This window comes from Phasianus colchicus, chromosome 28, assembly GCF_987193195.1.
Source record: "Phasianus colchicus chromosome 28, bPhaCol1.hap1.1, whole genome shotgun sequence".
Taxonomy (NCBI): domain Eukaryota; kingdom Metazoa; phylum Chordata; class Aves; order Galliformes; family Phasianidae; genus Phasianus; species Phasianus colchicus.
Window position 1 is genome coordinate 810,005 of NC_143463.1, and position 25,631 is coordinate 835,635.

General features: G+C 48.8%; 1 protein-coding gene across 4 annotated transcripts in view; it reads right to left on the reverse strand.

Moving 5' to 3' along the window:
* Positions 1-8,016: 8,016 nt before the first annotated feature.
* Positions 8,017-25,631, reverse strand: part of CTXN1 (cortexin 1) — a 51,361-nt gene continuing 33,746 nt past the window's right edge. For 2 of the 4 annotated variants that reach the window (XM_031610533.2, XM_090125987.1), the window contains 2 exons: positions 11,497-11,607; positions 8,017-10,550 (listed from right to left, as the gene is read on the reverse strand). In XM_031610533.2, the coding sequence (XP_031466393.1) occupies positions 10,113-10,367 (255 nt within the window). In that variant the 5' untranslated portion in view covers positions 10,368-10,550; positions 11,497-11,607 and the 3' untranslated portion in view covers positions 8,017-10,112. Of the gene's footprint in view, positions 10,551-11,496; positions 11,608-16,690; positions 16,710-18,772; positions 18,928-25,631 lie in introns of those variants that run through there. The other 2 variants (XM_090125986.1, XM_090125988.1) reach the window with 2 other exon arrangements.

The window sequence follows — 25,631 nt, forward strand, 5'->3', positions numbered from 1 at the left end:
ACACTCTTTCCCAAATTTTTTGGCAGCTGTGCCAAGTGTCTGTGAATATGCTGCGGCAGGAAGATTGCTGAGTTGCACTCCTGTGTCTGGATAATCTTCTGCAGTTACTAAAGAGTGGCAAAAGGCAAGAATGGGTATAGCCAACAACGTCCAGATCAAGCACAAGGCATGCAGAACTCCAGTCTTATCAGAAAGTCTTTTCTCCATCCTATAGGATGGACTCCTACTGCTTGAACAAATAATGGCACATCTATGAGTGCACACGAATGCATGCAACTGCATGATGAAACCAAAACCACTCCTGGGCAAGTAGGGCAGTGAGTTCAGGTCTTGGATCTTCAAAGACTGCCACAGCCATGATGTAACGTGATGAAAAGAAGCAGAATCATACAAAGATTTCACAGCATTTTGTTTGGCCATTTGAAACTACAGTGTTAAATGTGTGTGCAGGTGTATCAGAATGAAGACAATTGGGTACATGGGTCAATCAGACACTCCCAGTCCTTTTCTGTTGTGCATCCACAGGTGTGCAGCCAGCTTGTGTTCTGTCTTTATAATTCCTGTTGGAAAATACAGTGTGTGCAGTAACTTTTGCCTTGACAGAAAACACATGAGGTTATTCATACCCAGTGATGTCTCTGAATGCCATAACAAGCGCCAAATAAAACTACAGAAGGAAGATTTTCAGTAAGTTTTGTACCAAGTAAGCCAATTCCCATGGTTTTGCTGGCTGATTACTTCTTGTTGGACATTTCTTCTTCTTATAATTTCTATGAAAGAGGCAACACCCAGCCCTGTGGGGCAGGATTAGCCAGCTGCATGCTGAACAAATGAGAAGCCACTGCCATTAGACTTAGCAACTTCAATGTTTTTATGCAAGGACAGGAAGAGCAGATCCGAAGAATCAAGGAGGGAGGGAGCACACATCACAGTTCTTGGAGTTTTAGTAGAAATACTGCAGTCTCCATGGTCCATCTAAGAAAATGTAGCCTTTTACTATATGTCAGTATAGAACCATGTAACTTATATCAGCCTGGATGAGCAGGAAGTTGAAAAGCTTAAAACCAGAAGCTTGACAAGCACTTTTTTAAATGCAGTTTTTGCAAATTCAGAATTATACCAGCAATCCTCATGGCTCATTCTTCCCAGAGGCCAATGTGTGAGCTAATGGAAAACCTCACATGCAATCTTTCAGGTAGGCAGTACCTTCTGTCCTGAAAACACAACAGACAAAAACTTGGGAACAACAGTCAAGACAGCAGCTAATCTCCATGGGCTTGTGAGACTAGCAAAAAGTAAAAATGAGAACACTGAATTCCAGTGTAAGAATAGAGAGAATGAAGCAGAAATCCAGGCTTTACCTGGTTAATTAGAAAACTGCTATGTACTGGATAAATGACCTCTTCCTGCCTTATTTTCTAGATTTAATAGAATCATCGAATGGCTTAAATTGGAAAAGACCTTAAAAATCATCTAGTTCCAACATCTCTGCCATAGGCAAGGTTGCCACCCACCAGATCAGGCTGTCTAGGACCCCATCCAACCTTGGGCACCTCCAGGGATGGGGCATCCACAGCTTCTCTGGGCAGCAGTATCAGAACCTCTCCTGATTATCACCAACCATCTGTGTTAGAGCCATCCTAAACTGTCTGTTGCAGTTTAAGGTAAAAAGGTTGGTAATACAGAAAGTTTGCAAAAGGAACCACTGTGCAGCAGAACATAAACAGCACCTAAAACATGAGGATTTATTGATGAAAACATTACCTGCTTTAAAAAAAAATACCAGTCTCAAATTCTTGCCTCTCCTACAGTTCAAGGATGGCTATTTGTCTTGCTATAGAGAAAGAGAAATAAACAATAGTATTATAAGAGCCATTTATGAAATCCCTGTTATTTCCATTCATGGGCTCCATCACACTGAAGCAAGAAATATGCTTCAAGGTCTACTAGAAAGCAGTGAAGTTCCCAAAGCCCAATAAAATGTGAAAGGTCCACACAGGAACTAGAGAAAGCTTCTCTCCTTGAAAAACACAGAATGGAAACCTGAAAATTTCTGCTACTATGTGCCAAAATGGTCAGTGTGCATGAATGCTTGCATGTCTCCAGCTTCCTAGTTTGGGGCTAAATCCTAATGCAAAAAGCAGAGGAGATGAAAAAGTGCTCCTCTTCTGCTAATACCCCTCTAACTCTGCCAGAAGTGGTAGGACGGGTCTTCCTCACTCTAAAACTCTATAAACACCTATAAGCTTGAGACTCAAGAGAAACTCAGTGAACTTTGGTGCATTACCAGCAAAAATTGTAGCTGTACCTCTTAAGTTACAAGGATAAGTCATGCAGAGGAGTTTGCCTGTGGTCACATGAGGAATTGCTTCATTCAAAACCAAGGATTCTTCAGTTTCTTTCAAAGCCAGTCAGAAGCACTTCCCATACCAATGCATTCCTTCCCAGGATCTTGCTTGAGACACTATATCTTCTGCCACAGTAGACAGAAAAGAGTGCTAAGGAGGAAGAAAAGTGACAAATGAATATATTAGTTAGTCCTTCACTGCAGCAGCTGCTCATTGGTTCTTTATCATGGCCTTCTATGATGGACTGATGGCACCTTTGGACAAACTGATGCCATCTACCTGGACTTGTGCCAGGTATGTATACACAATATATATGTATATATATGATGTACCTCTGACTTGGTCCCATATCACATTCTTATCTCTTGGAGATAAACATTGGAGAGATATAGATTTGAAGAGTGGATTATTACATGGATAAAGAATTGGTTGGAAGGTCACAGCCAAAGTGTTGTTGTCATTGGCTCTATGTCCAGGTGGAGTTGACAAGTATTGTCCCCCCAAGAGTCCATCTTGGGACTGGTGCTCTTCAACATTTTTATCAAATACATAGACAGTGGGACTGAGTGCGCTCTCATCAGGTTTGCTTGGTGTCAAGCTGAGTGGTGCAGTTAACACTGTAGAAGGAAGGGGCACCATCCAGAGGGACCTGGACAAGCTTGAATAGTGGGCACATGAGAACCTAATGAGGTTTAATGAGGTCAAATGCAAGGTGTTGCACTGGGATTGATGCAATCCCAGATATGTGTGCCGACCTGGAGAAGAACTCATTGAAATTAGCCCTTGGAGAAGGACTTGGGGGTCCAGATAGTTGAAAAGCTGAAGATGAGCCAGAAGTGCATGGAAGACCTGAGAAAAGTGTTCAGCAGGGCAGGGCGATGATTGTCCCTCCCTACTGTGCTCTTGCGAGGCCCCAGCCGGAGTACTGTGCCCAAGCCTAGGATTCCCAGTACACGAGGGATGGGGAACAGTTGGAGAGGGTCCAGAGGAGGGCCACAAAGATGATCCAAAGGCTGGAACACCTCACCTTAGAAGGCATGTTGAGGAGTTGGTCTTGTTTAGCTTGGAAAAGAGAAGGCTCTGGGGAGACCTCATTGCAGCCTTCCAGCACTTCCTGCCAAGCAGGAGGCAGATTGACTTTTTACATGATCTGATAGTGATATGACAAGGGGGAATGGCTTTAAACTAAAAGAGCGGGGATTTAGGTTAGATGTTAGGAAGAAATTTTTTACTCAAAAGGTGCAAAGGTGCTGGAACAGGTTGCACAGAGAAATCATGAATGCCCCGTCACTGAATGCATCCAAGGCCAGGTTGGATGTGATCCTGGGCAGCCTGATCTGGTGGCTGGGAACCCTTCCCATGGCATCTGGGTTGGAACTAGATGACCTAAGTTCCCCTCCATCCTAAACCATTCTATGATTCTGCAATGGAGAATGAGGACATCTCAGAGCAGAGGACAGGCAAACAAAGAGTGCAAGTCATGTATATGTTTTCAAATTCTACTCTTAAAACTGTTAGTATTGTCAGGACTTGCATGTGTACTCTCTAGACACCCTGAACTGGATTCCTCTTGGAATGACTCCATGTCCCTGGTGTGCACCAGATATTTCCTTAAGTCTTGGTGGCCAGAAGAAGCAAAGCAGCAGATCCTTCCATCTTGACAGCCTGTGGCTCCATCCTCTGGAACACACAGGGTTCCACACTGTGATCAGCCAAGTGACTTGCTTACTCAAATATTTGTCTGATATTGCTCATTGGGCAGAATTACTTGGAAAAGGCACCAGTCCAAATGTTGGTGCTGTGCTAATTAATCCCAACAGCACTGAAATACTCACACATCAGTAATTTACAACTAAAACAACGAGCTGATGTCTTCTGGTGTTGAGGTTACATCACAGAGGACGCAGCAGACGTATGGAAGAGCTATCAATGTGCTGAACTACCATTTGAGTTGCATCTCTTTAACTTCACTGTGCGTGGCAAAAATGCCACATTCCTCAGGGGGTACAGCATGGGGTTCTGCCTGCACAGCAAGACAGCTGTAGTATGAACAGCCATCTCAATTAGTGCTCCGCTGTGGCTGACACTTTCAGGATCTCCCATCAGAACAGATGGCAATCCATTCATCACAAGAGACAGTGCAAATTTCTGCAGGTCTGGAGAATTCAGGAGTCTGGAGTTTTGGATGAACTTTGTCACAGCATCTCTTTGCTGAAAGCACATATTTAAAAGAAATGAAACCAGCATCATTGCCCATCAGACTGAAGAGGACAGCTTCTTCCCATGCTGTGTTTTTCCCTGCCTTGAAAACACATTTGCCCAGATCAAGGCATAACCAGAATAAAAATGTTCTTCCACCAATGATTCACATCTCTCTTACCCTTATCAATGAAACATGTTTGTCACAGGCCCCCAGAATGAGGTGTCTTACCTGCTGCTTGGGATGAAGACTTGAGTCACTAAACTGACACTTTTGACCTCTAGCCAGAAGCAGATGGACAGATTGTACAGCTGGGTTGCTGCTAGAGGCCTGAAAAAGGAGAGCTGATGATTGAAGACAGAAGAGGTGACTGTTGTTATAGCTGAATGTTTACAAGGCTTCAGGTGGTTACTGGATCAGCAAGCTTCAGCAGGTCTGCATTAAAGCTCTGCACATGTGAAGGGGGGTAGCGCAGACATTGCTGTTCAAGTCGTAAATGAGTAATTTGACAGCCTTCAAGATGATTGTGTGTTTTATTTATGAAACTTCAAACATTCTGTTCTCATCTAGTTGGAATTGCAATCCCACTACATAGCACTGTATGTGTGCCAACCTCCAAACCAACACACAAGTGAAGAAAAAACATTACTGATGAACGTGAGATGGGCTGCTACGCCAACCAGTGCTGGGAAGCAGATCCTCTTTGTGCTGTAAGTGCTGGGCTGTGGAGCAGCTGCAGAGGATGAGGACAAGGCTTCCAACCCCCAGCGTCCACCAGGAGGGGCTGTGGGACACCCCCTGCATATGGCCCTGCATATGGCCTCATCCATGGCAGTGACCATGCCAACGTTCTGTGAGGCTGCAAGGAGAGGAGCATGGCTGGGAGCGCTCAGCACTCAGTCCCCTGCTGCCCCCTCGGAGCCCTTGGCCCCCAGAAGGGCCCCCTCCTGCCTGCTGCAGCTGTACCAAAAGCCTGGGCAACAGCACAATGCCAGCAGGCTGCAGAGCAGGGAGGAGGATCCTGGCAGCATGGGTGAGCTTTGGGAACAGGAAATAAGGGCCCTTCTTGTGGGTAGGATCCACGCAGCAGGTTCTCCTCCAGCTCCAGGCCCTGAGATGCCTCCAACCCACCCCATGGTGCTCCACTGAGGTCTTCACCCCAGTCCCCCCCAGCCCCTGTCCCCTGGTTCTTTGCACAGCCTCACACTGCAGCCCCAAGCCTTTTGGTGAACCATGAAAGAAGAAGCATTGCAGCTTCAGAAGACCTGCAGTGCTGCCAGCAACCAGCATGGCTCTGGGAGTGGGGTGAGCGTGGGGCAGAGCACAGCCCCTGGCGTGCTCTGGCTGAAGCTAATGGTGATGGAACCAGCTGACATAAAGACATAATGACTGGTCAGGAAACGAAGCCAAAAGGAAACCTGCATAGGATAAGCAGCACTAAGTGCTGTGCTGGTGTGAAGGGGAACACGGGGCATCAGTGCACACACACACACACAGAGCACTGAAGGAATTTTGGCCATGTCCCATCAAAACTCGCACAGCTGACTTAGTTAACAGTGCAGTTTACTACTAACAGATGACAGGTTCTTTTGGAATGCCAGTGAAGAATTCACTGTCTGCAAAGTGTGTGAGGTTAACCAAGAATAATACAAAGCATGTGCAAAGAACTAAATGTAATACAGCCTGACTACCAGCATCCTAAGGTATGAAACAGCTCCATAGAGATTACTAAGTTTCCTAGGGAAGCATTCAGCATAGCCAAGTGTGCAAACCTTACCCAAGGTGAGTCCCTATGGGGGGAGGAGAGGCTCAGCCCATTGACAGATCCTAGGGATGAGAGATGGCCCATGTCTGACTTTTCTGCAGTGGGATCTTCCTTAATCTTCCCTCCTTCTTGACCCACTTCTATCATAGAATCATAGAATGGCTTGGGTTGGAAGGAATCTAAAAGATCACTGAGATCCAACACCCCTGCCATGGGCTGCTTTCCAACGTTCTTTTCAGGATGACCAGAGCTCCCATCCAACCTGGCCATAAATACCTCCAGGGCTCATGCTCAGTGGGTGTCAGAGGGGTGATCACACCTTGGAAGCAGGCATCCTTTGGGACAGAGGTGTGTTTTGGTATTATAATAAGGGTATAATGAGCAAAGTTCACCCAAGGACAGCTTTTTGTCAAAAAGATGACAGACTTGGGGAAGTAGTTTAGCACCACAAAGTCCCCATCCTAGCACAGTTCTTGAAGTCAGTACATCAGTTCTCACCTTGGGCTGCTTAGGGAACTACTGTGGGTCACAGAACTTGGCTGTGGAGCTCCACTCCACTCCACCTTCTTTGCAGTTTAGTGGCATGGAGGCTGCACTCTGCTCTTGTACACCTGTGAACGACCAGTACCTTAATTTCCAGTGAACAACGCTACACCTTAAGCAATTATCCCACATACTCTACCCTGTGAGTACCCATGCTAAGCTACATGATATTCAGAAGGAATGAGGAGTGTCTTGTGAGGATTATCAGTCACATCAAATGCGTATATATCTTGTGAGTATGGCAGATGAGCTTAGCGTTCCCCCATATTCCAAAATCTAACATCCATGGTAATTATCAAATTAAGGCAGAGAGTGGCGCGTATTAGTTAAATAACAACATGGTGATGCTTCCAGTAGCAGTTGGTGACCATCTGAAAAGAGGGTCCCACTCATGATATTCTTCATCCTTCTTCACTCTTTGCAGGACAGAGTGCACTGCTTCTACAATGTGATGGACAGTCATCAGAGTTTTTTGTCCATTTTCTCAAACCTGCTTCAACAGCCACTTCAGGTCTTCATCATAGCCACCCAACCTGCACAGGCAGCTCAGCCACCTTCGTGTACACCAGCCTTGGTCCCCTCAGCATTGCTGTCCTGCAGGGTAGGGGTGGCCTGGGGGATCACACTGTGCTGCAAGGCTCATTGCTCCCATGGCCACCATGTGCCACTTCCTCCATGTATGTCCCTTGCTCTGTTCCATGCATACCACCAGCCCAAGCAGAACTGCTGGCCCAATATGCAGCCATTGGGTCATAGACATGGGGTGGGCTGGTGCCTGCATGCAGATCTCCCTCCTGCTGGGAGCTGCTCAGGGGGCACAGCAGAACAAGGACAGTGGGCATGGGGAGTGACCTCATCCAGAAGGGCACAAAGCTGTAGGGAGCTGGCCAAGGGGCAGCTGCTGCTTGGGGGTTGCTAGGCATCAGTCAGTAAGTAGCAAGTGATTGTGTTGTGAATATATAAATATATAAATATAGTTTTTATCTCATTCTTGTTTCCATTTTCCTTTTCTGTCTTAGTAAATGGTTTTTAACTCAACCCACAGGTTCTATTTTGTTTTCAGTTCTCTTCCTCATCCCACTAAGGGGGGGAGCGAACGAGTGGCCATGTGATGCCAAGCTGCTGCTGGGTTAAACCACAGCAGTTAGAAATGCTGTATCATACCTCATGGTTTGCATGGTGCAAGATGGCTTAAGACTTGGATGGGAAAACAATTCACTCCAGAAAACGAGCCTAAGGGAGCGGAATTGTCCCTGAGCTTGTGTGCTGTGCAGCAAGTAGGCACTGTGCATGGCAGTTCTGCTAGGCACTGTTTGGATTGTGCTGTGCAAGGGGTTGTTGGGCTGTTAGAGGATGTTCTGAGTGCTGGATGCACTGGACTTTCATTCTCTATCTGAGGTATATTCAAAGGTACACCTCTCTTCTGCCCTGTCTCCAGCCCTATCTGCTGCCTGTACCTTGAACCAGTGCTGTAGCTTTATCTCTAGTCTTGTCTTTGGGTCCTTCTGTTCCTCCTGACTCGATTCTTTGGATGGTTTTTGCACCTCACCTTGTTTGAGCCTGTCAGTGCAACATCCAACTGCCACCAGTCCTGTCCTGCTCTCCTCACCTGGTGCTGTGGGGCTGCTCACTCTTGTTTCCCAGCTCATGCACCTTTGTGGAGCAGCCCCACTTTGGCTGCTTTGTGGCAGTTTTGCTGAACAATGATTGTGCTGAGCAGAGGTCATACAACACAGGGACTGTCTGGACTGTGCAGTGAATGTTTTTTGCAGTACATTCTGTGATGTAGGTTCTTGGCCATGCATCCAGTGGTGTCAAGGAAAGTGCAGAAGCAGGCTCACAGGAGCTGGGTACCAGTGTCCTGTTTCTTTGCTGTCTATGTGATGCCATACTTCTACTACCTCTGTCTGGCCACCTCCAAGAGAGAAGACTGAAGGACTTTCCTATCAGAGCAGGGTGTTATGTAGTGCCCTAAGCAGCCCTTGAGCATCACCCAGCAGTCAGCCCTTGCACCTTCCCCCGTGCCAGTGCTCATATGACTGCCAGCAATGACTGACATGCACCCACACACCCCAGTGCCCGATGGGACGCATCACAGAGCAGAGGAAAAGCTGTGTGGGGTTAGCACAGTGCAGCTTTATTTCCGTGGAGCAGGAGGAAGTTCTCCCCCACGGGTTCAGATCCCATAGCACACAACTTGCCAGCCCACAGCCATACCCCACCACAGCTTTTGCTAGCCAGCCCTGTGGCCAGCTGCAGCACCCCTGCTTAAGAGGCACGGTTCCCACAGTCAGGTTCCCCCGCTATGGGGACAGCCATAGTTCCCCTCACTTACACAGCCCTTCTGCTAGGCAGATGCAGGAGCACGCTCAGGCTGCCCAGGTCCTGCTGGAGCAGCGATATGCAGAGCGAGGCACTGCTGGGTACTGCCAGGCCTGGGCCGGATGAGAGCCACCTCCCAAGTGCTGCGTGGGGATTTTAGATCCCTGCAGGGATCCCCGCGGGGCTGCCAGGCAGGTTTGCAAGTGGCTGCATGACTGCACCTTGCTCAGACCATTTCCACCAGTTTGGCAGGGAGCGGTCATGGTGGTGTAAAGCACAGAGTGGGCTGCAGGGCTGGAGGGCAGAAGGGCGCTGCACATGGGGTTTCCATCTCCCCCTTACTCGTGGGGGGGCACTTTGAGGCTGCCACACAGAGAGGAACAAAGCCAACACTTGGGTCAGGTGCCTATAAACCCCCTCACAAACAAAGCTCAGCTACAGGGAAACACACACACACACACACTGGGCCACGGTCAGCACTCCCCAGAGGACACAGACAGAGGTGACGCGGGAGGCAGGAGGAGGTGGGGGTCCAACACCCGGCCTGGTGCAGGGCAGAGCTGCCCAAACCAGGAGCCGTAGGGGCCGTGGCCGAGGGCAGGTCCTGCCATGCCCTGCCCTGCCGCCTCCTGCCCCTCTCTGCGGCACGCAGCACTGCCCCGGGGCACGGTGGGCAGCGAGACCCGTGGGGAGTCGCATCACCCCTCTGATGCGTCCTGCCGAGAGTGCTGCAGGTTGCGAAGAGAACTGAAAAGTGCTTAGAAAAGAGAGAAATCCCTAGAAAACCCACCCCAGACAAGAGCCCGACCTCGCCTCCCTGCCCACGGCATCCCTGCTGGCCCGGGGCAACACCACAGAGGAAGGGGGGGCCGGGGCCGGGGCCAGCTGGGGTGGGAGGCACTCGGAGCACCCAGGCTCGCCCCATCCCTGCCTTCTACACCAAGGCGTAGTCAAACTGGCCCCTCTCCAACCCCTCCTTGTGGTCAGTCCAGGAGGAGGCAGGCATGCGGCTGTAGGGGTCCAGCAGGATGCGAAAGCAGCGCACCATCAGCATCACCAAGAAGACGAGGAGGAAGATGACAAAGGCAAAGACGGTTTTCTGCTCGGCATCCATGCCTGCAGTGCTGGCTGGGTGCTCAACCAAGGACGGGGACAGCAGTTCATAATCCATCGTCGATGCATCATTCATGGCAGATCTGAGGCACAGGAGCTGCAAAGAGCACGAGGACAGGGAGCATCGGGGCTTGGGCAGCCAGCTCCAGCCTCCTGCTGTGCACCTGGAACACCACCTGTACTGGTCACTCCATAGCCACCAGCACTGCTAAGCTGAGCCAAGGAGCTCAGGATTCACTCCTGTGCAGACCGAGAGCTCCTGGAAGGAGAAGCAGAGATGGAGAGAGAGGAGGAATTGGCCACGGGCTTCAGCTAAAGAGCACCTTAGCTGCTAAATAATTAGAGACGGGAGAGGGCAGGGAAGAGTCTCTGTTGCCAGAACTGCAGTTATGTGCTTGCTGATGCAGCCAGACAAGCAGTCAGTTATCCAAGAGAAAAGCCTGGGGACAGTGATATTTATGGCCAGAGGCTGAATTTGCTACGTATTTTCAGGTAGGAAATGTGGAAATAGTATTTGTTAATTGAAAAGTAATACTTTCAGCTTGAAACTTTTCTTAATTGTTATTGTTTTAAATCCAGCTTCTAAACTGTCAGCATTCACCAGGAGTCATTTTTGCTTTAATCAATTTAAAAATCAGAGGGGTTATTTTTTTTTACTTTTGGCAGCTGAAGAAGTAAGAAAACCAACAGGGGAGGAGGAGTAAATGTAGGGAGGAAGTGCTTTGTAGAAAGTGAGGAAATCTCCCTTATCACCTCAAAGGCACAGGTTCACAAGTGGGTCTACGGTTTTCTGGCAAGCTCAGGAAGCACTGCCACAGTGATGCCACTCAGCAGGGACACAAAGGAATGGGGTGGGTGGCAACTTAGTCTGCTAGTACTGAGCTTGCCTCTCTACATAAATCCCCAGCAACCTTCTGGAGATGCTGTCTGCCTGCCAAGCACAGTGCTGCAGGACCACTTGGGACCACTTGCCCTGAATCACAGGAACATGTAGACTGAGACCTTAGCTGTCAATCTGAGCAGGTTTCTCAGGGCTTTAGCTGTCTGGTCTTGACAATTTCCCAAGATGGGCACAAGCTCAGAATTTGCCCATTCTCCAAGGATGATGTCTCCAGCTGCTGTGTGTCCCTTGAGCTAATGACTGCCTTCAGTTTTGCACCAGGCTTAGAAGGGGCTGAGTCCTGGAGGAGAAGTAGAGCACCTACCTCACTCCAGCTGTGTGGGTGCACTAGCATTGCTGTTGCAGGAGAAGCAGAAGACTGCCTCCCAACAGCCACATCACTGAGCAAAGATCTCCAGGATCCAGCTTCCTTGGGCTAGGGATGAAAAGCAGAAAGACAAATTGACAGAAGTTAAAAGAACAGCAATCATTTAGCAGTCATAAAAAGCAACTAAGACATTCCTGATTTAGCAAATGCTGTGAGTTCTCAGTGTCTCTTAGATCAGCTCCTGGGTAGGAGAATATCTTTACCAATGTCCCCTTGCTCCATTCTGGAGCCTGAGTGCTCTTAGTGTTGTGGAGACTGCAGCAAAAGGTCCCACTAGGAGACATCCAGCCAAGCGTGCCCCTGCCCTCCAGGCAGCAATACTGGGAGCAACTATCAGTGGGAAAAGGCAGCCAGCTATGGACCACAGAATGTTTGACATGGCTCTGACTCATGCTGAACACCTGCTCTCTTTCCTTTATCTGCACCTCCTGGGACACCACAAGGAACAGTGCTTGCAGGCTTTACAAATAATTTCATATCACAAAAACAAAAAAATAAAGGGCAACAGCAGCAGCAAGGTGAGAAAGAGGGGTGTGCTCTGTCCACCTTCCTGAGTCTCAGGACCTGCCTGCTGTCAGTTGCAAGACAGTGACCCAGTGCCCTGTGATCTGTATAGAGGTAAGCTATTCCTGTTTCTGAGCACACTGTGAATGGAAACGGTGATGGCAGCAGAAGGATGCTCTGATATCTGTCACAACTTCCTGCAGCAGAAGTGATCTGCCACTTGTTGGAGATTGGCTGATCCTCATGTGCTGCACTTTTCAGTCCAGCACTGTTTGTGATCAGGGGGTGGAAGGCACTTAATAGACAAATCCCCTTCCTCCTGTCCTTGCTTGAGAAGCCTAAACAGGCAAAAGCAAGATTTGATAGCAAAGAGGCTGAACGGTTGTGGGCACAGACCTGAACAGAGCTGAGCACAACTGCTCTCTGGTCTCTTTTCACCCTATTTATTTGGTACTCTCCCTTCCCAGCATATCTTTTGTGTCTAGGCCAGACATGGAATGTTCTCTTGATAGGCATTTCTACAGCACTGTGCAGTACAGCCTAGTTCTCCCACTGGCACAAAGCACCACCAAAACATGCCTCTCCATAGAGGTGATGAGCCCTGAGCTGGCATCTATGCCGATACTTGGCCAAGTATCTCTAAACTCCAAATACTGACCACTCCAAAACAGCTTTCTCGACACTTCCACTAACACCAGTTTCCCAATTAGATGCCAAGGCTTCATATGTCCTTTGAGGGTGAGTAGGATCTTTACTCTCATTTGTCAGCTACATTATTGCAAGGGAATACCCACTGCACATCTCCAAAGGGAAACTACTAACATCCAATGTCCAGATGAGAGGATGTTTGTCACCCCTAGGATGACTCCATTCAGAAATCCCTTGGATTGTTAAATGCTCATCATGCTGAGGTTTACACCCACCTCCCATATATTCTCAACCAAGCATGGAGTGCTGGAGAGCCCAGCTCAAGCAGTGTGGAGCCTGTGAGTCTGCCAGATATGACCTTTTAGCATTTCAGGAAAGCACCAGCTCTCATGAGGCACCTCTCCAGGACAGCACATGGGGTTGTCATCTCCAATGACGTGTGGCCCTGGCGGGTTCTGGTCCACAGTGCTCTCACAAGAAGTCCCTTTGAAACACAGATATATACCCTGATCTTGGGAAATAATGCTGGTCCAGGACCCAACCATCTGCTGGCAGGTCTATGTAGGAAGACCAGGACTGCTCAGTCAAGCAGTGCCATGAGTAGAGAGAAGCACTTCTCGTACCTTCTCTGTCAGGGATTTTGACAAATATATCATCTGATCTCAATGAGTACAAATTGCAAATATTAGATTTCTCTGGCAGTTCCTGGCCTTCCCTGGTAGCAGCTGCCCAGGCAGTCAGTTAGGCTCCCTCAGGCCTACACTGGCGAGCCTCGGACTCTCCCTTGTTCGTGCTGTGGATTCTCATGGCGTGAGTACTGCATCAGGAGGGCAGAAGGATGGGGGTGAATGAGCTGAGCTGGGAAGTTTTCCAGCTGAGCAGGAAACACATTTCTTAGTCAGTAGAGAATGGCCAGGCTCAGAGCACAGTGCCTTGCAAAACTTGGCTCCTCACACTCTGCAAGGGGTGGTCAGTGGTCCAAAGGTGGATGTGAACCATGAAGATGAGGACAGCGTTGGGAATGAAGCATCCCTGGGGCCTCAAAGTGAGCTGACTTCTTTGCTGGGAAGCTCTTCAGATTAGTCTGATGTTCCCACGGAAAGATGGTGGTCAGACACAGGGTGAGCACAGGAGCAGATGATGGTTCCACGTGACCCAATCAGAGGGGCTGCAAAGATGATTCAGAGCCTGGAGCATCTTCTGCATGAGGAAAGACTGAGAGCCGTGGGACTGTTCAGCCTGGAGAAGAGAAAGCTGAGGGGGGATCTCATCACTGTTTATAAATATCTGAAATGAGTCAAGTTGATGGAGGCGGACTCCTTTTGATGGCGAACAGCAGTAAAACAATGGGCAGCAGGAAGAATCTGGAACACAGGAAGCTCCACGGTAACACAAGGAAGAACTTTATTGTCAGAGTGACAGAGCACAGGAGCAGGCTGCCCAAGAGAGGTGGGGGAGTCTCCTTCCATGGAGACATTCAAGACCCATCTGAACACCAACCTGTGTGACCTATTGAAGGAAACCTGCTTTAGCAGGGGGATTGGACTCGATCTCTAGAGGTCCTTTTCAACACTTTCAATTCTGTGACTTTGTAATACTAAGTGACCTTCCAACAGTTTCTGAAGATCCCAAGCTAGAGTGTCAGATGTTCATGGACCTTTTTGTAATTCAATTTCATAGAGCTGAAGAGAGAGCAAAGCTAAAATGTGTAGGTGGGAACCAGCTGCTGTTCCACAGGAGTCATTCAGCAACGTTATCTTATAACTTCCACACACAGCACAGTCACTTTCTGCATACACACAGAAATTTTTGGCCACAGCTGTCAGAATTCAGACCTTGGTGAAAATAGTTCAGAGATCAAATAAAAAAAAGCAACCAGGCTCCTTATCACAGGCTCCTTCTTTCCCTCTGCCAATTATTCTTCCAGAAATTATATTGCATGAAGCTGTGGGGCTGAAAGTTGCAATAATCCCTGCAGAGAGAGCTCTTCCCAAGTGCTAGCTATCTATTCCAACTCGGTGCTGGGATAACTGGGGCCTTCTGTTATCTGGTCATCTGTGATTGCACAAAGACAGCATCTCAGAGTCCAACCCTGCACCAAGAGCCCTAACTCCATGTCTTGCATTAACATGGCAGAGCATCCCTGCTTTGTGGCTACCAAGAAGCCACAGCTGGCCGAGTGACTTCCACCAGCTGCAGCCCTCCACCAGAGACTTCAGTGGAGATTCATGCTTCCCATGGACACATCTGGGTTAGGAGAGTTCCAATTCATAATCCTTGGTACCAGCAATGCTGAAAACAGGTCCTGCTTCTATATAATCAACTCAAGCACAAATCATGTGTCTGGAGGTGCCCAACTGACTTATAACTGATATCAAAAATGCAGGCAGAAACATGCATATGCAGGAGAAAATACAAGGTTTTCTGCCAAATAGTAGCCCTGTATTAAAGTATTTCTCTCGCATTCAGGATGTGTTGCTTTTTTATTACCATGTGAAGAATCAGATCTTAATTTCCCAAGAAAATGCTGGTAAGATAGTTAAATGAAGGCAGCTGTTATTTAAGGAATATGTGATTGAGTTTTATTAAGATTCATGTTCCCTTAGTAACTAAAAAGAATGCATGAGCAAGGAAATTACTAAATGGGGAGAGAACTCACAAAGGAAGAGGACTGTCAACTATTTAGCAACGCTGCGGGGATATTTTTACGGGTACAAAACACAAATTAAATGTTAATTTGGCAAATGACAAATATCTAATGAAATATTAACCTTAAAAAGAGGCACAGAGTAGTCTTTACAATGCAGGATGCCATCTGGTGTGGAGGGCTCACCCTTCCCACTGGAGACACCTCCAAATGGAGACTGATCCCATGAGTGGGCAGTGGCAGAGGGATGGGATCGTGAAGGATGGCACGACTCAGCCTGCTGGCTGCACTGCCCTCAGACAGTTCCAGTAGCATCAGCTTATTCCACCCTCCCAGTTCTTGCAGGTTTTTGACCAAAAGACAAAAGCAAGAGCTAGCTGCTGTATGGGAAAGCACAAAAGGAATCAGTGGGAAGGAAACGCAGCTGTGGATTCAGGGCCAGAGGCAGTTCACCAAGGTACTAACAACCTTGTCTTAGGGTGCTGGGAGATGAAGACAGCTTTTCAACACTGTAGTTAATATCAAGAATCAGCCAGCCTTGCAAAGTGTGCATTTTAGGGGCAGAAATTGAAAAAAGACCCACATGATTGACACAATGAAGCAGAATTGTACCCGAAATGCTGACCTATTCCAAGAATGGAACTGGAAGATGAGCGCTATTAAGAGTGAAGTGGGGTTTAATTGCACTGTATCATGGATGCGGTCCAACATCCAGGGAGGGACCTCGTTTGCACGCTTTTAAATGAACACAACTTTCTTAGTCCTGTCTTACAACAAAAGAAGACATTTACAATTATATAACAGCAATAAATGTGAGTAATGTCTTAAGCAGAGAAAGCAGAACTAGTTTTGATGGAACAGAGTTCTGACGGGGCTAAATGCTCAAATCCACATGAAGAGAGCAGAACAAAATGTCTGCGCTCAAGGAACGGCATCAAATTCATTAGGATGCTGGTAAAGCAACTCTGCTTTTCAAAGCACAGATCCGCTGTTGCTCCCCATACAAACCTATGTAAGGCAAACTGGAGGAATATCCCAAATACCCAGGGTTCAAGGAGGAATTGGTGTGCAAAATGAGAAGGGCAGGGGAGCAATGCCACATACACCCTCTGCTCAGAGCTGGGAGTTCTCTGCTGCTCTGCAGGAGCCAGGGGTCTCACAGGACTCAGCTCCACATGTTCCCTGTTGTTAATATTCATCCCATTGCCATGCATGGCACACAATCGCCTGTTGCAACCGGAGAGCAAACGCGATCGCCAGGGCGACAGGGAAGCAAGCACCCTTGTGAGGGCTGCGGGCAAAGTGCTTAAGCAAGAGGTCTGCAGGGCCTACCAGCTTCAGAGAGAGACGGAAAGGCTTTACTTGCGGCACTGCAGGACTTTGTCTCTCCCTCCGCAGCCCCACAGCCGTGCTTCCAGGCCCACAGGCCCTTCTCCTCCAGGGCCCTGCTGGGCACACCTCTGGCACTGCGATAGGGAGCTCACAGCACAGCGCAGCAGAATTCTTGGCAGGGCTTGCATTGCCTTTTTCAGTCAATGTTGCTGCTGATTCCCCACAGTAACAAATGAACACTGGGTTACTGCACGGCTGCCAGGATCAACAGAGCTGCTGCCACAGCGGGGCCTGCACAGCCAGGGGCAGCTGGAGATCCCTCTAAGGCGGGGACAAGAGGAGCTGCCTCCTCTCTTCACTCCCTCCCAAAGATTGCATTCAGCTGTCATTCTGCAGTGCTCACCTTTCCTCTGGCGGAAACTTTCTCCCACAGGATCTCCTCCTGTTCCAGCCTAGTTTTGCCCCTCAGGAAGAGAGAATTTGTAGGCTCTGTTTCCAGGAACAAGCACCCGATCCTCTATGGAATCCATCCCACAGGGCTACAGATCATGGCACGGAGACATGCATTACAGGCTTCTGCTCCAAAGCAGTGCCCTGGAATGGGCTGTGGGTCCCTTACAAGCAGTCTGCAGGGATGAGTGGCAGCAGTTTGTTTTCCTTCAGGAGGGCCTCCATCACCAGCGCTGCCAGCACCTCTCCATCACCTGGCTCAGCTCCCAGGTCCCGTGAAGGTCCAAGGAAGACCCCAAGTCTCAGCAAGATCCCCTAACTGCAACAATGGATCCAGATGTCCCCTCATGCTCTAAAGATTGTTCTTAACAATCACCTTCAAGCAACTTCCAGAAGGAATGACACTTCTGTCCTGCAGGACTGTCATGGACTATGCAGATTGAGCCCCTGGGAGGGATGCTCTCTTTGACTCTCCTCTGCCCCATGGGCTGTGCAGGGAGGCACCAAGGTAGGGGCTGAGGAATGTCCATCTGCCCATGGCACAGGGAACCGGGCTGAGGGGGTGTACCCACGGCCATTTGCCTGGGCTGCAGGAGGACCCGGGCTCTTTCTGCCCGCTGCCCCTTGGCTCCAGCCCAGCCCTGCAGCCCTGCATGTCTGTAACCCAAGCCCCCTACAAGGGGGGGGGAGTCTTCTGACTGGCAAGTCTGGGGGAGTCTTCAAAGGCTGGCAAGTCTTCTGTCAACCAGCCCATGGCTAACGGGAAGGCTAGGACCCTGCTGTTTCTCTAGTCCCATGCAGCCACTGTGGAGAGGACTTGCTGGCAAGGCAGCTCTACCTCAGGATTGCTGCTGAGCCCCATGGTAGAGGAAAACAAGCAAAACCTAGGGCATGGAGCATAGGACAGAGCTAATCAGGCCAGGGCAGCAGCACGAAATGCTGAGGGTGAAACACTCTTGCCCCTAGAGGGAGCAGGGACAGTTCTGGGGCTCTGAGGTCTATAGCATCATGTACCCTGTCCCAGTGATGGAGTCTGAACCATACCAAGAGTCAGCCCACCTGGCACAGTGCTAGGCACAGTGCCCCTCACCCAACTGCCCTTTCTCCTGCCAGTTTTCACCATAGAGATGGCCTGCTCTAATCACACTCAAGACAGACAAGCAGAAGGCAACCTCCAGGCAAGAGCCTGAGCTAAGGAGAGATGATTCTTCCCAGACATTGCATTCCCTGGTCTCCGTGGAAGCAGGGCATGGGAAGCTCAGAGAAACACAGTGCTCTGCAGAACTCCCTTCATGTGCCTTCTGTCATCTCAGCACACAGAAATCCCACCACCAAACCAAGCCACCCGGTAAGAAGATAACCCAACAATAAAGCTGTCTGTTACCCATAACAACTGAAAAGCCCAGCATCCTGCTCTCTCCATCTAGACTCAACAGTTTCCATCAGAAGACATACTGGTCTCAACACTAGATGAGCAGAGCTATCCCATCTCCTGAACCCATCACCAGTGAGAGGTCCTTGACAACTAAGCATAAAAACAACTTCCCCCTCCCTTTGCACTTCCTGGCTCTGCAAACCCTCTGTCCTCCCCATAGCATGAACACTTGCGAGGGATTGTGGCATGGACAGTACCTGGATTGCATGGGTCGGGGGGCCCAGCCACTCAGCCACAGCGATTCCCAGCTCCAGCACTTGCCATCTCGAGGGAAGGAGCAGATGCCTCTCTCCTGGAGAGCGCACAGGGAAGGCAACTGCTCTTCACTCACACTGGAGCAGGTTCCTATGGCGATGCAGAATCAATTATAATAAAAGGTGGAGCACAGCTATTGGAGCTCGGAGAAGTTTTGTGAGCTGCCTGCCTGGGAAAGCGATGCTTTAAGAGGAAATGGGGCTGGGGGCTGGGGGCTGGGGACTGGACTTGGCTTAGTGTCCAGCTCCTGAATCCCAGTGTCCCCCTGGATGCTCCATGCTCTCCCAGTGCAGCATGTACAGCGGTCTGCCAGGCACCTACAGGTCTCACCTACACTTCCCAGAAGGCTGTCCAAGGCACTGGGTGCAATCTGAATTACCCAGCTACAAATCTGTCTAGCACAGGCCTTTGCACTCCAACCCTTACCACCATCCCCGTGGAGGGAGCAAATCCCAGCATGGAAAGGTTTTGTACAGCAGCAGCCCTTCCTTTCCCATGCAACAGTCCTTTTGTACAACTCCCTTGCAAAAGCTGCTCCAGAGCACACACCCCTGTGTGCCTATGTCTGTCCCAGAGCCACAGCCCCGCTCCCAGCAGGCTGAGATGAACTGGAGCAAGCTCAGCTTTCCTGCGGGGCAGGCACACCCCTGCCATGCCTGCACTTAATCCAAGCCTGACTTCATGCAGCATCCAGCACATGAAACTGCACCTCCAAGATGCAGTTTAAGTATGAGATGCTGGGTGCACAACTGGCCATGAAGATGTTTAAGGAGTGAAGGATCTGGGACTGCAAAATATCACTACAACCATATATGCACCTTCTCACTCCAGGCTCAAGGAGTCATCCAGGTTCAGCGCCAAGCCTGGCAGCTGAAAGCAAAGTGCTTTCAGGCTTGCAGTGTCACACCCAGCTCACAAGGAAACATGCCGAGGTTTGGGAGAGGTCCAGGAGTGTGAATACGTGCTTGGACCTGAACCAGAAGCCACACTCAGCCTCGCTGCCTGACAGTCTTGTACAAGCTCCTCATGGCTGAGTGTGTGCCACCAGCTCTGCCTGCTGCTGCCTCCCACCTGCACGCCCTTCCCACTTCTCTGGGGAAGTGTACAAGCAAATGATGGCAGTCTTTTCTCTTCTGGAAAAAGGTGACAGGAGCCTTGAAGCCCAGGCAATATGATTTTACTAACACTAGATGGAAAAGGAGAGTGTGAGGGACAGGAGTGGTCAATATAACTGGCAGACCTACTGCAGCAGTGATCATGGGGAGATGATCCACATTCAGTTTTGATGGTCATCCACAGACAAAGGCTGTCTCTCCTTGTTCTGAGTCCTGAGCTAAAAGATATGGGAACAGGGTTGGCAGGAGCTCAACAAGTGAAGAGTGCCTGGCAAACAAATATACGTAGCCGGACCAACAGCATCCCTGAGTTTTTGGCAGAATTTAGCTGTCTGAGCAAGCCCAGAAAGCAGGATTTGGCCATTCCCAGACACCACAAGTGAGAATAGCAGTCAAGTTCTGGAAGCAGGATATCCCTCTGAACGCAGGTTCTCCTATAATTTGTCACTGCTATGGCCAAATGTGGCTCCTGTCATCTGCTGAATAGCAGGGCATTGCACATGTAGATCATCATGGATGAAAATCTTCATGAAAGAAAGAAAGAAAGAAGAGAACTCTGACCTACAGGGACTCCAGGGGAACAAAGGCAGATGTTCAAGCAGGAGACTTAATGGACGGGAAACCAGGGGTGACATCCACTGCTATGTGCTCTGGTGAGAAGTGAATCATCCCTCCTCACTCATGTGCTCAAAAAGGGACATAAAAAGCTGCTGTACTTCTACTGGCTGTTAATGGCACCCAGAAGTATGGATTAGAAGCCCAAGTTGCATGTAGCTGCTGGGAGGTGTTGCAGTCCCTCTCCGCACTGCTTCCTTGTTATGATTTCACAATTTACCCAGTGCAAAAATCTATTCTGTAAAAATTAATCACCAAATCATAAAAGCAAAACCCTCCATGGTTCCACTTCAGCACAGTGCAGCATATTCCCTTCCTGCAATAAATTGTAAATATCCAGAAAAAAAACACAGTATTTCCTGTGCAATCCACCTCAGCTGCTAATTGAAATGCAATTTTGTGGTTGTGTTTGTTTGCTTGTTTTTCAGAGATGCTTGCAGAAAACATTCTCACACTTAATCATCACAGACCACACATTGCCAGGAGCAAAGGGCCACATGAGTGGCCTCCCTGCAATATTAATATTGCTTTGCTAGTCATCTGTCTTTTGGCCAGGACTGGGAGTATGTGAATGAATCATTCCTAAAATCCTTCCTCATAGGCACTCATGGAAGTGTCATAGGAGCCCCTTATGGTCTGTGGTGACACTGGTTGTGGAACTGTGTGACCTGCAAGCCAGAGGAGGTGCTCACACAGGGGTGCCTCAGGACCCCCTTGCTGATGCGTGGCCACTGGCAGAATTGAGGGGCTCTGCACTGTGCAATCCATCCCTGCCCAACTCCCATTATGCCTCACTCCAGCCCAACTCAGTCCAACCCTATTCAACATCCCCACTGGCCCTACAACCATGGTTTTCCTGTGCCTCATGCACTGTGGTTAGCTAAGGAGATCTGCCATATCCTTGCCTAAGGGCTGAACACCACAACCTCTGGCCAGAGCTGGTTGTGCGCCAGCAATGTCCAAATTCACAATAGCAGCTTGTCCTGGAGTGTGGAGCTGAGCTGCTGCTGGGTTAAACCATAGGAGTCCATTTGGTGCCCAGTGTGGGGCTCAATGGGTTGAGATAAAGGCATATCTGACCAGAATGCGTTAAAACAAAATTGTTGTGTTACAGTAGGTCAACAGCCGCTGGCCACAATGCTGATCTTGTTCTTCACAATGTGGTTTTATTTGTTTTCAGGGTTGTTTTTCTTAACTCCTTCCAGGTTTATCATCTCTGGGGGCTGGCCTAAGCTTATTTATAGTTTTGCCAGCTTATATATAGCAGACACTCATGTTATACTGACCATGGATTTAATTTGACATCTGCACTCAGCATAGACATAACTTTTGCATTTCAGGAACCTTATCATGGAAACTCTTAAAAAGAATGCTCTTTACTACAGGCGAATTAAAATAGTTTCTGAAATTTTCTTGCATACCTGGGATGCTCAAGCTAGTATGATCCTATTGCTATGTCTTCTGCATGTGTTTCCAATTTTGGTTAAGAAGCAATTAAAAAATACCACCCAGAGCTCTCCCCTGAGGCTGTGGATGACAGGGTGTATGGGAGGAGATGGGCAGGTACTGTCACTATTATCACCTCCAATGGGTCTGTAATTCACCCCTGAACAAATGTGGAATCCTAAAAAGCAGACAGAATTTTTTTAAAATATATGCTCTGATTCTGGCAATGTTGCACTGAAGATGGAGGACATTAAGGAGGTATCTGCCTTGCCTGGACTCTCAAAGGACCCTGTCTGTTGTGGGGTTGCTAAGGGTAGAACAGCAGGTGCCAATCACTACCACAGCAATGCACTGGTGGCAATATCACACCAACCAGAACTCCCTGATTCCATCCATCAGCTGATTCGCCAGCTGGAGAACCAAGGAGTAATCAGCAAGACTCACTCACTCTTCAGTGGTCCCATACAACCAGTGCAAAGTTTCAGCAGAGATTGGAGGCTGACAGTGGGTTATCACAGCCCAAATGAAGTTACACCTCTTTTAAGCACTGCTGTGTCTGTCATATTAGCCAAAATGAACTGGAGTCAAAGGCAGCCAAGTGGTATGCCACAACTGACATCACTAATGTGATCTTCCCAATCCCTCTGGCAGCTGAGTGCAGGCCTCAGTTTGCTTTTACTTGGAGGGGCATCCTGCACACGTGTATATGGGGCACTTTGGGACATGGTTTAGTGGACATGTTGGTGATGGGCTGGTGGTTGGACTAGGTGATCTTAGAGGTCTTCTCCAACCTTAACAATTCTATGATTCTATAAATGCTACTACTATGAGTCAGTCATCTTATTCTTTAAATACAGAGCAGCCTGGGAGCTCTAACCCTCATAGCAAAACTGCATGTGACCTCCCCAGTTCCATCTAAATACTGTGAATTTTGAGTGAATACAGCCATGGGGTAGATTACATGGAAATTCTACTGGAGGTGATCTATTGAAATGTCCACTTCTTGAGAGAAGACAAAACTCCAGGGTGGAATGAAGTGGATAATCTGTTCCATGATAGTTCTCTAAGCAACACAAGACCAGCAAATCTTAGATTGCTAGCAGTGCCAGGTGAGCTTGATACGCTGACTCTAAGTAAGTAATACAACACTGAGGGGGGAGTGGAGTGCAAACACACACGCAGCCAAGTTCAGTGATAACACTGCAGGTGGGAACTTGATAGTACTGCAGAACAGATAAACATCCTTCTTGTTACACTGAGCCAGCCCTGAGCCAGCAGTATTCCACCTTTCTGTCAAAAATGCATTCCCTGAATAAACTTTACAAAGTGCAGGTATGTTTGATTAGAATCACTAAAGATCCATCTGAAAGAAAGAAAATAAACGGTTAAAGATGGCTTAAGAGGAGAAAGGGGAGGGAAGATATCATCAGAGATTGGTCAACAGCACAACACTGGCTTCTGGGATCAGTTGACAGGCTGAGCCCCACTCCTCCCCCATAGAGATGCCTGTTGGGTAAGATTCATACGCGAGGTTATACTAAGTTCTTCCCTGGGAAACCTAGAATTCTCTATAGACTTGTTCCAACCATTTAACATGGTTGCAGTCATCTGTATTATTTGTGTTCTTGGTTAACTTCATATACTTGCAAACAAAAGAACTTGTATTCCTGCTGCTTTTATAAACTGCACTATTAATTTACCTAACTGTGTGAGTTCTCACTAGGAGCAGCCATATTCCTTAAGAGTGATCATGAGAGTACATTCAGGTGTGACTAGACAATTTGGGAGTGCATTATTTCTGAATCCGCAATCATGATGGATCGTATATTGGACCTGACCAGGCTTGTAGTTCTGAATTCAACATCCCTCAAAATCTAAGCCCAGCTGCCCACAGCCCCTCTGATATCTGAGGACAAGCTGGGATGCAAGGGCATTTATTTATTATATACACCAATGTTCATAAATCCATGGGACCCGATGGGGAGCATCCACGGGTGCTGAGGGAGCTGGCAGAGGTGATGGCTGAACCGCTCTCTATCATCTTTGAGAGGTCTTGAAGAATGGGGGAGGTGCCTGAAGACTGGAGGATAGCCAATGTCACTCCGGTCTTCAAAAAGGGCAAGAAGGAAGATCCAGGTAATTACAGGCCAGTCAGCCTCACCTCTGTCCCTGGAAAGGTGATGGAACAGATTGTGCTGGATGCCATCTCCAGACAACTGGAAGAAAAGGAGGTTATCAGGAGTAGTCAGCACGGGTTCACCAGGGGGAGGTCATGCTTGACCAACCTGGTAGCCTTCTATGATGTTGTCACTGGCTGGGTGGATGGGGGGAGAGCAGTGGATGTAGTCTACCTTGATTTCAGCAAGGCATTTGACACTGTCTCCCACGACATCCTTATAACAAAGCTGAGGAAGTGCGGGATAGATGAGTGGACAGTGAGGTGGGTTGAGAACTGGCTGACTGGCAGAGCACAGAGGGTTGTCATTGGCGGTGCAGAGTCTGGTTGGAGGCCTGTAACCAGCGGTGTTCCCCAGGGGTCGGTGCTGGGTCCGGTCCTGTTCAACATCTTCATCAATGACCTTGATGAGGGGGTAGTGGCCACCCTCAGCAAGTTTGCTGATGACACGAAGTTGGGAGGATTGGCTGACAGACCTGAAGGCTGTGCTGCCATTCAGCGAGACCTGGACAGGCTGGAGAGCTGGGCAGTAAGAAACCAGATGAGGTTTAACAAAAGCAAGTGTAGAGTCTTGCACCTAGGGAGGAATAATTGCATGCACCGGTACAGGTTGGGGGATGACCTGCTGGAGAGGAGCTCTGCGGAGAGGGACCTGGGTATCCCCATGGACAACAGGTTGGCCATGAACCAGCAGTGTGTCCTTGTGGCCAAAAAGGTCAATGGCATTCTGGGGTGCATTAAAAAGAGCGTGGCCAGCAGGTCGAGGGAGGTGATCCTCCCCCTCTATTCTGCCCTGGTAAGGCCTCATCTGGAGTACTGTGTCCAGTTCTGGGCTCCCCAGTACAAAAAAGACAGGGATCTCTTGGAAAGAGTCCAGCAGAGAGCCACAAAGATGGTGAAGGGCCTGGAGCATCTCCCCTATGAAGAAAGGCTGAGTGATCTGGGTCTGTTTAGCCTTGAGAAGAGAAGACTGAGAGGGGACCTGATCCAGGTCTATAAATATCTAAGGTGTGGGGGGCAAAGTGGCAAGGCCAGACTGTTTTCAGCAGTGTGCGGAGACAGGACAAGGGGAAATGGCCAGAAGCTGGAGCATAGGAAGTTCCGCACCAATGTGCGCAAGAACTTCTTTACAGTGAGGGTGACGGAGCACTGGAACAGGCTGCCCAGGGAGGTGGTGGAGTCTCCTTCTCTGGAGATATTCAAGACCTGCCTGGACGCCTACCTGTGTGACCTGGTGTAGGGAACCTGCTTTGGCAGGGGGGTTGGACTCGATGATCTCTAGAGGTCCCTTCCAATCCCTACGATTCTGTGATTCTGTGATTCTGTGATTTTCTACCACAGTTTTTTGCACTTTTAACACAAGAGTGGTTACAGCAATGGAAGGAGAACAACTGAAACAAAACTATCTGGGTCACTGTGTTGTGAAAAGATACTGTGTCCAAGGTAGAG